The following is a 16,328-nucleotide window of genomic DNA, read 5'->3' on the forward strand; positions in this document are numbered from 1 at the left end:
TCCATTTCACAACCCTGAGATCATGACCTGAACCGAAACCAAGTCTGAGGCTTAACTGACTGAGCCACTGAGGCACCCCATTATGTTGATTTTTTTTAAAGTTGCTTAAAAATGATACTCCCAGGGGCGCCTGGGTGGCTTAGTTGTTAAGCATCTGCCTTCGGCTCGGGGCGTGATTCCAGCGTTCTGGGATCGAGCCCCACGTCAGGCTCCCCCGCTGGGAGCCTGCTTCTTCCTCTCCCACTCTCCGTGCTTGTGTTCCCTCTCTCACTGGCTGTCTCTCTCTCTGTCAAATAAATAAGTAAAATCTTAAAAAAAAAAATGATACTCCTGGTTGTTTTTTTTAGGGCATTTTAAAATTTATATATCAGAATTTGGGTTCTAACTAACATGCAATTGTTTAAATAAGAGTGAGGCTATGGATAGGTTGAAGTTCTCTTTGGGGACTGATTTTTTTGGGGAATCATCTTCATTAACACCATCTGAGTGTCCGAATTTTGTCTTTTCAGGATCAAAGCAACTTGGAGAAACACCAGCATCTGGAGACTGCGTAGATGGCACCCCTCGGACTCCGAATACTGTCTTTGATTTCCCACCTCCTCCTTTAGACCAAGTGCAGGAGGAGGAATGGGAAGTGGAAAGGTGATTCAGTGATATCTTTGGGGGCTGGGGAGGTTAAGAGTGGCTTCGGCTGTTTCATTGTATACTATTGCCATACTTTGTAGCATTTTTCCCACATGTTTTTTTGGGGGGGAAAGCACTAGAACTTATTGGTAGTAAATATTAGGTACTGGTATGTCTTTAATTTATAATAAATCATTAGAATATCCAGAAGAATTACTTATCAGCCACTGTAGTCTAACCCAGTTTTGAGTATCCCTGGCATAAATTTTTTTCTCCTTTTTATTGAAGTATAGTTGACATACAGTATTGCCTTAGCTTCAGGTGTAGGACATAGTGATTGAACAAGTTTATGTGTTATGTTGTGCTGGCCACAGGTGTAGCTGCTGTCTGTCACCATAAAACACTGTTACAACACCATTCCCTATGCGGTGCCTTTCATCCCCTTGACTTACACATTTCCTTTGGATAAATATCCAGTGGTGGACTTACTAGATTGTATGGTACTTTTATTTTTAATTTTTTGAGGAACCGCTGTACTGTTTTCCACAGTGGCTGCACCAATTTACATTCCCACCAACAGTGCCCAAGGGTTCCTTTTTCTCCACATCCTGACCAACCCTTGTTATTTCTTATCTTTCTGATACTAGCCATTCTGACAAGGTGATATCTCATTGTGGTTTTGATTTGCATTTCCCTGATGATGAGTGATGCTGGACATCTTTTCTTGTGTCTGTTGGCTCTCTGTATGTCTTTGGAAAAATGTGTGTTCAGGTCCCTTGGCATGAATTTCTTGATTACTGTTTTGTTTTCATGTTGACTCTTTGTTCTCCATTGTTTTAGGGTGACTGAACATGGGACACCAAAGCCCTTTCGAAAGTGAGTAATCCTAAAGTAACTTTCAGTAGAGGCATACTTTAAGAAATATATCTTTTTTTCTCAAGCATCCTAGTTTTAAAGGAAAAGAAAACCTGCTCACAAATCTGTTAGATAGTATAAAAGAAAATTCTTAATAAACAGAAATCATGCAAAAGGTATCTATAGAGATACATATATAGCACATGTAAGTCATTTTGTGGGAGAGGGTGATGTTTCAGCCCTGTGCTAAACACTACTTCAGATATAGGACTTATCTACTGTAATATACAAACTTGTGCTATTTCCCACTGTCCATCTGATGTCCTCAAAGAGAATTCATCTTTTTTTTTCATCAGGTTTGACAGCATAGCTTTTGGAGAAAGTCAAAGTGAGGATGAACAGTTTGAAAATGACTTAGAGACAGACCCACCGAACTGGCAACAGCTCGTTAGTCGAGAAGTGTTACTGGGACTAAAGCCTTCTGAGATCAAAAGACAGGAAGTAATTAATGGTGAGTTTAATTAGATTTTGTTGTTCCCGTATAGTGAGTTTTATTCGACTAAAACAAGCCCCTGAGCTTTAGAATTTGCTTCACAGTTTCTGCTAGCCTTTTGTTCCATACAAAGGGAAATTAAACTAGATAGATGATCCTTGAGCTTTCCAATTCAAAAAATGCAAATGATTCTATGATTTTTAATGATAATTTAAAAGGAGAAGGTGTTTAGTTTTCAGGATATTTAAGATTCATAGCATTATAGATCTTGAACAGTCATTAAGACAACCTTGGTCCATCGCTTTACTTTCGGCCTAAGTTATTTTTATGCATAGATTATAAATGAGGAAGCTCAGGCTCAGGATGATTGGTTGAATTAATCAAGGTCACACAGCTAGCTGATAAGTGATAGGGAGGAAACTGGGATCTGGGTGTCCCTTTATCCTAGTGCAGTGTTCTTTATTTTACCCTAGCATCTATGTGATAGAGATGTGGGTGACATGGATGCCATGCCCTCCGCCATCTCTGGGATGCGATTGAAATAAATACCCTTCCTGTGTCTGATAACTTTGAGGCGTGGTGAAATAACAAGTCTAGCCTCAGACATGAGGGTTTATAGGCAAATTAGATAACCAAAAGTAATGTTCTTTCTGAAGAGGGCTTAATTGAAAGGCTATACGCTGTTGGGGCTTACAGCTTTCTGATGTAGCTGTGATTGGTGGGTAGTATTGTGAAAACAGAGAAGGACTTCGGAGTACATTGCTAACTTTAATACACAGAATAGTTTGGGGTTTTTTTGTTTTTTCTTTTAAAGATTTTTATTTATTTGAGAGAGAGAGAGAGAGAGAGAGGGAGAAACAGACTCTCCACTGAACAAGAAGCCCGATGTGGGACTCGATCCCAGGACCCTGGGATTATGACCTGAGCTGAGGGCAGACGCTTAACCGACTGAGCCACCCAGATGCCCCCAGAATAGTTTTGAATGATAGTTTTCATTTGCCAGCATTCAGCAGTTAGAGCCAGTATGTAGGAGGGTCTCATGGAATCAAGAAAGTGACACGAGAGAGACTACATCCTTTCAAAACTTTAATTATTATAGAGCTCATTTGCTGCTTAATTCCAGCTAACACCAGTGTTTGGTCTCATGGAATTATTCTAAAAGGGGTAACATTTCATATTTCCTTTTTTTCTGCTTAGAATTGTTCTACACTGAAAGAGCTCATGTTCGAACACTGAAAGTTCTTGATCAAGTATTCTATCAGCGAGTGTCCAGAGAAGGAATTCTGTCACCTTCAGAACTACGGAAAATTTTTTCAAACTTGGAAGATATTCTTCAACTTCATAGTAAGAAAAGTCAACTCTGATCTTTGTCCCTAACATTTTTAATAGATGAAAGATTGTGAGTATATAAAAGCCCCATAACAATAAAATCTTCTAAGTGTATCCATGTTAGCATTCCTGAAATTACATAATTATATGTGAGCACATAACATAAAGAAGTGATTAGGTCGTTGGATACCTCCCTCCCCAGACACCCACCTGCACCATCAGCCTTTTGTATACAAAGTGTGACCACAGGACTTAGGGTCTAAAGTTAATGTCTAAGATGAAAAATATGAATAGTTAAAATTACCCTTGGAAATTTCTTATCAATTGCATTGTATATGTTTTTAAATATATATATCCCATGTAATTGTGTATGTGTGTGTGTATTTTGTACATGTAATACACAGTGTATAATTTCACAATGGGATAATTTTCAGGAATTAAATACTTTTGTTGTTGCTTGAAATGCTTGAGTAAATACATAAAAAATTCTACCTTGCTGGCTTTCCTTGGTTATAGTCATCTTAGACTTTTGTAGACACAGTTCCTCTCTTTGTAAGTCACTCCATCTCTGTGATCCGTAATTCTCAAGCTTTCTTTCGTCAAGGATGCCATCACCACCTGCCAACACCTGCCAACACCTGCCTACCAAATTGATGCCTTTTATGTCTTTGTGGGTGATCTTAGGTTTCACCAGCATGCATTGACAAGTTCAGGTTATTATGTCCACTGCCTGTGAACATAAACATTTTGAGAGGAACAGTGGGCAGAATCACCTGTTCTATTTAAATTTCTTTATGAGCATGGTTATGACAGAGTCTTGAAGTTAAATGCACGTTTGATGTTCCTATGCTGTATGTAATATGCTAGTTTCCACATTGTTTTATGCTTTGGCACCTGTTTTTCAGATAGAGCGCACAGATATCTGTATGCATAAGAAATGTGTTCACATTTATATTTAAGGAGACTAGAGGCAGCTATACTACTGTGAAAATCCTTTTTTTTAAAACTTAGGTTCTCAGTACAACCAGAAATGCAGACTAAAATGAGTGTATGCTTAATTATTTTCCATTGTTTTTTCCCCCTTAGTTGGATTGAATGAGCAAATGAAGTCTGTTCGAAAGAGGAATGAGACCTCAGTTATTGATCAGATTGGGGAAGATTTGCTGACCTGGGTAAGGAAATTGGCTATTTCATTTTAATGTTTTTATAGACACTTGAAGATCAGATTCAAGGTTGAGTAATCTTTCCAAATATGCAAACTCATCCATTTTGCAAAGCTACTGCAAAGATGAAAGGGGTCCAAGTATGTATTCTCTTGGTTAGTATCTTTTTTTCGTTAATGTTTTTTTAATAAGTGCTTATTCAAACCAAGTGCTCTTTTTTCATCACATTAAAGATATTAGTTCTTTGTGTCTTAACAAATAGAGGGTAAAACAAATCTTGATAAAAATAATGTAACAAATGTAGAATTTTCGCTATCTTCTGTTGTCCAAATCTCAGAATTGTGCTTTAAAAAATTAAACAATTGTAGATCCAGAACTACCACCACAAAAGTAGAAAAGTGAAAATTACTTAATCTCATTCACTTATATATAAGGAGAGAGTTCAGACACTATCATAGCTGTTTGTCGCATTCTGTTTTTCTGTCTGAGTCTTTGCGAGAATGCAGCCCACAGTATGTACACTGTTCGAGGTGCTGGCAGTCACAGCGGACATGGCTCCTGCCTGGGTGGCACTTACCACCAGGGGGAAAGCAGTCATTTGTCCCTTCAAGTTTGATAAGAGTTACAAAAAAAGGGAGAGTACAGGTTGTTATGGGAAGATCTGGCAGGGAGACCCACACTAGGACATACAGAAAATTTTCCTAGGGGAGAGTGGGCTTGATCCAGACTTTGAAACAAGGTACTGTAGTTAAGGCTGTGAGTAATAGTGAAGCACGTGACATAGTTCTCAAAATGTTAACACAGGTTCAACAGGAACTGTTCAGATATGCCCACAGAAACTTACTTCGGTATGCAGATTGCTTGAGAAAATGCCGCAGGATTTTGGTTGCTATACAATGATAACTTTTTAAGAGATTGAATACTAGAAAGTTGACTAAACCAGTGTTCATCTTACTCCTTTCGTTGCTGTTGAGATCGTGGCTGAGAATCTACTAATCCCATAGGAGAGCTTCTCTCAGCCACTTGTCTCAGAAAAGATCAGGGAACGACAGTCCACACTCATCTTGCATTTACTCAGCTTTCCAGAGCATCTTCTCGAGTCCCGCTCTGGCATTATCGTTACGAAGGGGATTTAACTTCCTTGAAAAACCCAGCTTACCCTACAGTAATTCGGTGATAGTGTGGCTCATTTTGTTTCTTGCAGTGAAAGTTGTAACCGAGTTCTCTTGGCTTGGCAGCACACTACTCAACTTGAAACAGAAATTTTCTTTTAAAGATTTATCTATCCACCTATTTTAGAGAGAGAGAGCATGAGCAGGATGAAGGGCAGAGGGGGAGAGGGAGAATCTTGAGCGAATTCTGCGCTGAGCACCGAGCCTGACTTGGGGCTTGATCCCAGAACCTGAGATTATGACCCGACTCGAAACCAAGAGTTAGACACTCCACCGACTGAGCCACCTAGGTGCCCCTGAGACAGAAAGTTTGTAGTATGACACAGTAAAGCATCAATTAGAATCCCACAGATTTTCTTCCTGGAGTAGTTAGTAACTTTTGTGAAGCTGTCAGATTCTAAGAAAATCAAATAAATATTAATCTCAGTCTTTAAGCCTTTTGTGTCTCCTATTCCCCCAGTATCAACCTTTCTGTTTACTTTAGAAGTGGTCTAGACTGGAAAGGTCATAAGTTGTGGGAGGCTGTGAGCAGGAAAACATTGGAATGTGACCAGAAAAGATCTGGATGTGTCAGGGTCTGACCTTTTTAATGGAGAAACACTGATAGTCCACAGAGATATGTAGGTCTCCGTTTCTTGTCACTTGAGAGCACTTGTGGAATATTGAAAGGATCGTGGTTGTCTCTCATTTTGCCTGGCCTTAGATAAGCTCCGTCTGCCATTCTTTGTTGTGTTCTTTGCATTCTTGGCACAGTTCAGTGGACCAGGAGAGGACAAGTTGAAGCACGCTGCTGCTACCTTTTGCAGTAACCAGCCTTTCGCCCTGGAAATGATCAAGTCTCGTCAGAAAAAGGATTCTCGATTCCAGACCTTTGTGCAAGTGAGTTGAGTGAGTCATATAAGAAAAAAAAAAAATAATGCAACTTTTTTTATCAAATAGAGACTAAACTGGGGGAATTCTAAGACTAAGATTCTTACAAGGATTATGTTAACCCTCTTTAAAGGCGTACATTAGCTCTTAAGTTCCTGGAGAGTATAAAGGTGGTATTGGAATGGTAAATAATAAAGAATATATGTCAGGATGAAAATACTTGACAGAGAAGTCCACATTGCCGTGGAGATTTTGTCAGGAAATGTCCCGTGTAAGCTGTTACAGTAATATGGTCAGAGCAGGAGAATGGGCTTGTAACTAGCCCAGAGAAGAGTGTGCCAGCAGTCGTGCTTATTGAGGTATATATATATTGGTATCTATCAGGGGTCAGTGAACTATGGCCCACAGCTCCTATCCAGCCTCTTGCATGTTTTTGTGGTGTTTTATTGGAACACAGTGTAGTAAATTTTTACTGCAGGAGAATAAATTACCACAAACGTAGCAACTTTATGCAAATGTATTATGTCACAGTTTTTGTGGTTTCGGGGTACAGATATTGTTTGGTTGTGTCCTCCCTGCATGCTTGCAACCGCTGAAAGGAAGGGGACAGCTGGAGCTGCAGTTCTCCTCTGAGACTGGGGTCCTCTTCTAAGCTCCCTGGTGGTTCACAGAATTCATGTCCTTGTAAATGTATAACCCAGATCCCTGTCGTCTTGTCCTCGTTGGCTAGAAACTGCTCTCAGCTCCTAGAGAATGCCCGTATCTCTTTCACCATGTGGCCCCTGCAGCAGTTTACAAGATAGTTGCTTCCTTTCTCACAGGCCAGAAGGATTGTGTGTCTCTGGCAGCTTTCTTGTAAGGGCTCCTCTGATTAAGTCAGACTCACCTAGGAAACACTTTCCTTTTTGATCAACACAAAGTTCACTGATAGTAACCTAATCAGATGAGTGATAACCCATCGTGTTCACAGGTTCTGTCCACACTCCGGGGGAGGTGATTACAGGGTGTGCACGCCGGAGGAGGGGAATCTAGAAGGCCATCTCAGACCTCTTCACTACACACAGCCACATTCATTCCTTTACACACTGTCTGTGGCAGTTTTTGTGCTAAAACGGCAGAGTGAGTAGTTGTGACAAAGACTGTATGGCATGCACAGCCTCAAGCATTTATTGTCTGACACTTTACTGAAAAGTTTGCAGACCCCCTGGTAGAGATGAGCTGGGGTATACCCAGCCTGATGATCCATGGTACCTATTTGGAATAGCAAATAGCAAATCAGCCGACTGACTTTTGGTAGGAATGCTAGTCATAGGAAAATGAATATGTGGGGATAAAACTGTTTTATCACAAGCAAGCAGTACGTAAGGTTGATTATGGATGTTCTTGGTTTTTGCTTACACGTGAGAAAGAAGCCACTGGCTTAGTGATAAAGGCTCCCCTCCCCCATTACGTGAGTAAAGGAGAAAGCAGAAGTATAGCGTGGCCATGGTACACCTCACCATCTTTTAAGTCTTGATTTAATAACCGGAATGGTGATGTTGTTAGACGCATCCATGATGAATATATGGCACATGATGGGTAACTACAGTCCTAATAAGAATCACAAATTCACTTATTTTATTTTAATTTTAGGATGCTGAGAGTAATCCTCTGTGTCGTCGTCTGCAGCTGAAGGATATCATTCCTACCCAAATGCAGAGGCTTACCAAGTACCCTCTTCTGTTGGATAATATTGCCAAATACACAGGTACAGCATTCTCACTGGAATTAAAAAGCTTAGGAACAAAACAGAAAACCCCACGACCAGCTAAATAATCTCTCGCAGTCCTGGTGCCCAAGGGTTCCATTTCCAGAGTCTGGCAACATTTTCTAACATGATCCAGTCCAGTCTTCTTGAGGCTCTTTGATTTAATGTGCTCCATTAGTAGCACATTAAACACAGCATTTGGCGAACTACGAATTGTGGGCCAAATCTGGCTCATTCTCTATTTTTGTAAAAAAAGTTTGATTGGGGGCGCCTGGGTAGCACAGTCGTTAAGCGTCTGCCTTCAGCTCAGGGTGTGATCCTGGCGTTCCGGGATCGAGTCCCACATTGGGCTCCTCTGCTGGGAGCCTGCTTCTTCCTCTCCCACTCCCCTGCTGTGTTCCCTCTCTCGCTGGCTGTCTCTCTCTCTGTCACATAAATAAATAAAATCTTAAAAAAAAAAAAGTTTGATTGGAACATAGTCGTGCTCATTGGTTGACAAATTGTCTCTGACTGCTTTTGCCCTACAACAAGCAGAATTAAGTAGTTGTGACGGAGAGCAATTTAGCCCCTAGATATTGGTTATCTGGCGCTTTACAGACTAAGTGCACTTTGTCCACTCCTTCCTATAGCGTATATCGTACTTGCTTTGAAGAAATCTTATCCTGGGTGAAGTGATGCTCTCTGTCTGTACATGTACTTTCATTAAGCCCAGCCAATCTGTTACCACCAGGAAGTGAATCCCAGTTTCTCAGTTGAGCTTTAGGCTCTTATATTCCGTTCTCATTAATAATTTTATTAAATCAAACTCCTGTTTTCTGTGCCTGAGAATTTGAAAATACTCATACATGTGAATTTTTATACTTTAATATACCTGTTTAGTATAGGTGTACTGTTGTTCAGATGATTCTGATTTTAAAGATTCCAGTTTTGGCATTCTCTACATTGTAGGCCTCGATGTAATCTCAACACATTTTGGTGAATTTCATCTTTCAATGATACAAATGCTGTAATCTGTTTTGTTTCCTTAAATGTAATCTCAAGGGGTGCCTGGGTGGCTCAGTTGGTTAAGCGTCTGCCTTCAGCTCAGGTCATGATCCCAGGGTCCTGGGATCGAGCCCCACATTGGGCTCCCTGCTCAGTGGGGAGTCTGCTTCTCCCTCTCCCTCTGCCCCTCATCCTGGCACTCTCTCTTTCTCAAATAAATAGATAAAATAAATGTAATCTCAAATTCAAAGAAACTTATTCTAAAGTTATTGTGAATTGTGTTATCATTAAAAAATTATTGCTTAACAGGTCCACTGGACGTAGTCACATTGGCTCTGCACTCAGGGGAGATTATAGGGGGAGAAGGGGTCCTATTTATATAGCTTACAACATGAATGAGACCCACCCCCTGAAATGCGTAACACAGGGGGGCTGATACTTGATTTAAAGCATATCTCCTTGAACATGGGATTCTATACAATGACTTCTTTTTAAAGATGAGTATTTATGTTTTAATGTACTGTCATAAGATGTCTCACCTGTCCAAAGATTATCTGAATTGAGATTGGGCCATAGATTTTAGACCGGGATAAAAATATTCAAGGTCTTAGTATGTTCTTGTAACTGTTGGCATAAACTGATATCTCATTTACATATATATATATTTATAGTTACATATATATATTTATATTTATATTTATGTTCCTTTCTGATTTCCTTTATTCTACATTCTGGATTTCCCTGCATGCTTAGAATGGCCAACGGAAAGGGAGAAGGTGAAGAAAGCTGCAGATCACTGTCGTCAGATCTTGAATTATGTAAATCAGGCTGTCAAGGAGGCAGAAAATAAACAGGTAAGAAGGGGGAAAGCAAGAATGATGAAGGGTGAGAGGATGAAGTAGTGAGAGTATTAAGTTAGTGTTACCTAGAATCTGTGACATAATCATTGAATTACCATTACATGATGGACAGGTGGGGCATTTGGTAGCTATTCATGTAGCAGGTGGGTCCAGACCAATTTGTGGTGGAACATCAGACTTGTATTTGGCTTTTTTGAGCATCTCTAGCTGCTTGTTTGCGCTCTCATTCATCTGTCCATTCAACAAATATTTCTAGAGCATCTGAATGCTGAGTGGACACTGAGTGTAGGATATAGGGTGCTTAAGTAAATAAATAAGTGCCCACACTGAGCTGGTTTTCCAGCAGGATAGAAAGTATTGAACAGATTTTAGTGCAAGTATTTTATGTGACTTGTGATAGCCTCTATGAAGGAGAATTTGGGGATGCTAGGAGTATGTAACTAGTGTGGGAGGGTCCAGAGCGAGCCTGGTTTGAGGGTGTTGGGTGGTGGCCATTGGAGAAAGCTACCTTCGGGAATTGACATGTAACCCAAGCTCTGAAAAATGAATGGAAATAAACCAAAAGAATGTGGAAGGGAGCAACCTTACAAGTAGAGGGAGCAGCATATACAAAAGTCCTGGGGTAAAAAGGAAGCATGACCTGTTTGAGGAAGTGAAAGATGAGGTTAGTACAGATCGTGCCTAAAAAGCAAAGTCAGAGTGGTGTGAACAGTACGTCAGGGCCAAGTCGTACTGGGCCCTCCTATGGACACTGTTAAAGATGTTGATGTTGAGAGCCGTAGGAATTCATTATAGACGTTTAAGAAGAAGAGTGGCATGTTCAGATTTTTCGCCTGTAAGTACCACTCATGCCAGTCTATGGAGAACGGGTTGAAGGGGGCAGGGAGAGGGTGAAAGGGCTCAGCCTGGTCTGTTGCAGCGGTTCAGGACAGATGGCGGTGGCTGAAGAGATGCAAGAACTGGGGAGGTATTTAGAAGGTAACTGACAGGATGTGGTGACTGATTTAGAGAAGGACTGGAGGAGTTGTGATGGTAGGAATAAGCCCCAGGTCTCTGGCTCGCACATTTGGGTGGACAGGCTGAGGGAAGAAGCCCCGGATTTGTGGGGCAGCTGCAGAGTTCGGTTTGGCATATGAGGTGAGAATGTGTGGTACACATTTGGCTCTATGGATCCACCTCTCAGAGGACTGTGCCGAAGAGAAGAACGGAAGACTAGAAGCGTATATAGAACTAACTGAATCCCTGGACATGGATATGATTTCTTAGGAACTGAGTATGACCACAGCTCTGTTGATGCGGCTGTAGGAAAACAGGAACTTTCAGATGTCTTGTTTGGAGTGTAAAATGATAACACCCCAGAGGGCACTTTGGCAGTATGTACCTAAAATTAAGAACGCACATATTCATACATCTGCCGTTTGACCCAGCGATTTTGTTCCTAGTGATCTACCCAGGAGAAATGAAGATCTGTGCCCACAGACTTGTACAGGAATGTTTCTAGCATAAACCAAATGAGGTACAGTCATAAACCAGGATAATAAATTCCAGCAGTTAAAGGGAATGAACTAGTGATATGCACGACATGGGTGGATCTCACCAACATGATGCTGAGTGAAGGAAAGCAGACAGGAGTGTATATATGTAATTTTATCTCTATGAACTTCTAGAACTTCTAGAACAGACTGATCAGTGGTGGGAAAAAGGTCAGGAAGGTGGTTGTCAGTGGGCGTGTGGGGACAGATACTACTAGGAAGCATGCGGAGATGTTCTGTGGTGTTAGTAATATTTCATATCTTGCTAGGAGTCTGCACAGGTGCATGCATATGAGAAAACTTGTGGAAGGTACACTTAAAATGTATACATTTCACTGTATGTAAATTTTACTTTAAAAATAACTATAAATATCGAACTCTTGTTAATGATATGCACGCTAAAATGTTTAAAGGTTAAGTGTGCTTACATCTGTAAGTTATTTTGAAATGCATTCAAAATATGTGGTGGATTGATGGATAGTTAGAGGAATGAACAGACCTATGATAAAACAAATAGATCAAGTATTAACCGGAATGTAAGTGGTAGGTATAGGGGTGCTCACTATACACCCATATTCCTACCATTACACCTCTCTTCAAAAAAGTATACAGACTTCTCTGTATACTTGGACATTTTTATAATATGGAGGAAAATTCACATACGGTTTGATCTAACAGTTGTTTCTTAAGAAATTTATCTTACAGGTGTATCTACACATGTTTATAAAAATGTATGTTTTAAGGCCATGCTATCACAGTATTTATTTGTTATGGGAGAAGATTGGAAGTAACTTACATGTCCATCAGTAAAGTATAGTTAGAGAAACTGTAGTTCATTCATAGAGCTGAATACCATACAGCCATTTAAAGAGTGAGTTCTCTCTATATGTGCTAATGGGGAGCAATCTCCGAGATACATTGATGAGTGATATACACACACACACAGAGATGTGTATGATCATGTTACCATTTGAGTAGTACGTATATTAATATATTATGCTACCGTATCTTTTTTAAAAGGATGTATATACACACAACATGTACAGAAACAAGCATACTTACATATGCATATATTCTCTTTGCTTAGAATTTTTCTAATAGGCTAGCTAAGAAATGGGTATTAGGGATTGCTTTTTTAGAGAAAATTGGGGGTGGGGAGGCAAGAGGACAGGATTGGAGGGAGACTTCATTTTCATTGTGTGCCTTATATTACTTTTCAAATTTTGTACCATGTACATACTTACATATTCAAAAAATAGCCATAAACTGGTTAGAGGTCAGTGAGTTTGAAGAGCAGACTGAGCAAGAACAGCCAAAGAGGGAAGAGGAAGACGAGGAGGGTGTGATGTCTCCAAAGCCAGGTAAGAGGGGTATTTTAAGAAAGAGTGAGCTGTTAGCACCTGGGGCGTGTAGTCGGTTGAGCGTTGACTCTTGGTTTTGGCTCAGGTCATGATCTCAGGGTCGTAGGATCGAGCCCCTTGTCAGGCTCCATGTTCAGTGCAGAGTCCACTTGAGTTTCTCTCTCCCTCTCCCTCTGATCCTCCTGCCTTGTGCTCTCTCCAAAAGAAAGAAAGAAAGTGAGCTGTCAATTATGTCTAGTGTTGCAGAGAGCTCTGTAACATGCAAGTAAAAAACATCCATTTGACTTCCGAACAGGGAGACCATTGATATCCAAAGCAGTAACGTCGCCTCCATCTTGTCTTAATTTTCAGCGTTTAGAAGACTATCAGCGTCGTCTGGATACCTCCAATCTGAAGTTGTCAGAGTACCCAAACGTGGAAGAGCTCAGGGTGAGAGATGGTCTCATCATAATTTTTAAAAAAATACAATTTACTGGGGCGCCTGGGTAGCGCAGTCGTTAAAGCGTCTGCCTTCGGCTCAGGGCGTGATCCCGGCGTTCCGGGATCGAGTCCCACATCGGGCTCCTCCTCTGGGAGCCTGCTTCTTCCTCTCACTCGCCTGCTGTGTTCCCTCTCTCGCTGGCTGTCTCTCTGTTACATAAATAAATAAAATCTTTAAAAAAAAAAAAAAAAAAAATACAATTTACTGAAGACCTGGCAGGTTACTAACATCTCAGAGGGGCATCCATCACCTGAAGAAGTTCTTGTATCATAGATTGTCTATATTTATGATTCTGTTCTTCCTTTTTAACATCTGGTCTATGAAGATGACTTTAGTCTTCCATTAGAGGAATATTTTGTATAAAACTAACTTTTTTAACAGGAATTTGCGGGAGACTTAAGGAACATTAACTCTTTAATTTTATTTTGTTCTTATACTTTGAATGAAAGTAAGGGTGTTTACTCTGGGAACTTTCCATATTATTGAGTAAAACATGATAATTTTTTTCATGAAGTTCTTCAAAAGCATAAAAGTTGAAACCATTACAGGAAGGATAGTATTTTGTGTTTGCCATTTCTATTATGTGAAGCTTTTGTTTTAAGGAACTGCTTAGGATTTTCAGTCTTGTACTGTTTCAGTAGGTGGTAGGTTTGGTAAATTTTTTTGGTGGCTGCTTAACTAGACTTTTATATCATATATAGCAGCTTATCAAAAAGTATGCTTAACATGCTTAGCCCCTTCATTTCCAGAGAACGAGATTTTTCTAGAGCTACCTATACTAAGAGATCATTCTCTTACTAAATTATTAGTATTTAGGGGCACCTGGGTGGGCTGAGTGGGGTAAGCATCCAGCTCTTGATTTCGGCTCAGGTCATGATCTCAGGGTCCCAGGATCAAGTCCCACATGGGGTTCCATGCTCAGCGGGGAGTCTGCTTGGGATTCTCTCTCTTCCTCTCCCGCTCCCGTCCCCCCCTCAAATAAATAAATACATCTTTAAAAAAAATAAATAAATTATTACTATATAGAGCAAGGTCAAGTACGACCTGGACTTTTTCATGGGTTCTGTTCCTTAGAACTTTGTTTGGAACTAGAGCCTGGCACTTACAGGCCTCTTACAGATCGACAAGCTATGCCTAATCCTCATGTAGTTATTCATAGAAAAATTAGGGGATGGGCTGCGAATCCAGTGGCTGAATGTTTGCCACTTCATTTTCATAAGCGATTAGGATGTATTTAGTGTGAGATTTAGAAGGCAGCACTCCTGAATGTTTTTCCGCGAGATACCTCTAACTTTTTAAGAAATTATATGGAGCTTACTGTAACTTGGTCTTTATTCCATGTTCAGTAGTTGGCAGATACCAATAATGATAGTGAAGGTAAATAGCATCTTTTATATGCGGCATTTCTTGAAAAGAGACTGTCTGGAATCCAGTCATCTCACTAAGTGCTTGGAAATAATTTGTGTGTAATTCTCTTGATTTTGGCAGAATTTGGATTTAACAAAAAGGAAGATGATTCATGAAGGGCCATTGGTCTGGAAGGTGAACCGAGATAAAACTATTGGTAGGTGTAATGTCCGTCAGTTTGGGGGAGGGTGGAGAAAGTAAAGTCCCCTCGAGAAGAGACAGCTCTTCATGGGTTTCAGTGACAGCAGTGAGCAGTGCTGCCCTGTGTAATTTTTGCAGAAGATCTGCTTATGTTATTTTGTTCTAGGTGAAATACGTTAAATATTCAGAGGGCTGAAGCAGAAAAGTTTGTCGTGATTCAGTCCTGTCTTCATCATTCGTGTATTCTAATGAGCTTTCTAATAAGCTTTCTTTAAACCACTCCATTTCAAACTATCTGTGGTGAGGAATCATGGTGTTTTTTTTTTTTTTTTTCCTTGTCAGTCACAGAGTGACACTTTGGTGTGATACAATATAAAAATGAATTATTAAAAAATGAAACTAAAAAAGACAATATCAAGTCAACTTTTAAAATGTGTTAGATTTAACAGAAATAAATTTTCTCTGTCAAATTGTTACAAAGTTTATAAAACACATTTCAGTTTCTGTGCTAATCACCTTCTCCCCATTTTGATTTCTAGATCTATACACGTTGCTGCTGGAAGACATTCTTGTATTGTTACAAAAGCAGGATGACAGACTGGTGTTAAGATGTCATAGTAAGATTCTGGCGTCTACCGCTGACAGCAAACACACATTTAGCCCTGTCATTAAGTTGAGTACAGTGTTGGTTCGACAAGTGGCAACAGGCAAGTATGTCCGCGGGGTGACAGTAACCTTCAGTTCGTCGTAAAGTTGCATGAGACATTCGGAATTGTTCAAATAGCCCGACTGGTATAGAGTTTTGTTTCTTCATATTCTTAGACAAATGAAATGGAATGTATTTACTGCTTAGAAAATAAATTAAGAGTTTATGCCCCCAAATAATTTGAGAAGCCTAGGTTCCTCTGAGCAGTTTTTGGCACTTGGAAATTTCCTGCATGCTACTTTGATCTTTATTCCATGTTCGAATCATTGACAGACACCAAGGAAGATGATGAACTGAGAGGTAATCCCAGTGAAAAGCTTTCCTTAGAGTGGTATGCTTTTTGATTTGTGATAAAAGAACAAACAAACAAAAATGGAGAGGTGGGTGTAGTTTGGGTTTTTTTGAAATCAGTATAAGTTAGCAAATTATTTGTTAACTGTAGTAACAGTGGAATCCCTTTTAAAATGTGTTAGTTCCATAACGGCAAGATAAACTGATGACCTCTCTTCTCCAACATTTATCGAATATTATTAAGTTAACTGTTTAGCAAAAGGGCAATTCAGAATAAATGCAAAAACATCCCAGTGTTCAGTAAGTCAGGTA

The 16,328-nt window shown here is 40.0% G+C and overlaps 1 protein-coding gene across 8 annotated transcripts in view; it reads left to right on the forward strand.

Moving 5' to 3' along the window:
- ARHGEF12 (Rho guanine nucleotide exchange factor 12) overlaps window positions 1–16,328 on the forward strand; it is a 154,052-nt gene that overhangs the window by 126,248 nt on the left and 11,476 nt on the right. For all 8 annotated transcript variants that reach the window (XM_048217041.2, XM_044386578.3, XM_026505552.4 and 5 more), the window contains 11 exons: window positions 510–642; window positions 1,465–1,500; window positions 1,836–1,990; window positions 3,170–3,316; window positions 4,388–4,473; window positions 6,390–6,515; window positions 8,139–8,253; window positions 9,991–10,091; window positions 13,342–13,419; window positions 14,960–15,035; window positions 15,559–15,726. In XM_048217041.2, the coding sequence (XP_048072998.1) occupies window positions 510–642; window positions 1,465–1,500; window positions 1,836–1,990; window positions 3,170–3,316; window positions 4,388–4,473; window positions 6,390–6,515; window positions 8,139–8,253; window positions 9,991–10,091; window positions 13,342–13,419; window positions 14,960–15,035; window positions 15,559–15,726 (1,221 nt within the window). The remainder of the gene's footprint in view (window positions 1–509; window positions 643–1,464; window positions 1,501–1,835; window positions 1,991–3,169; window positions 3,317–4,387; window positions 4,474–6,389; window positions 6,516–8,138; window positions 8,254–9,990; window positions 10,092–13,341; window positions 13,420–14,959; window positions 15,036–15,558; window positions 15,727–16,328) is intronic.

Source organism: Ursus arctos, unplaced genomic scaffold (assembly GCF_023065955.2).
Source record: "Ursus arctos isolate Adak ecotype North America unplaced genomic scaffold, UrsArc2.0 scaffold_22, whole genome shotgun sequence".
Lineage (NCBI taxonomy): Eukaryota > Metazoa > Chordata > Mammalia > Carnivora > Ursidae > Ursus > Ursus arctos.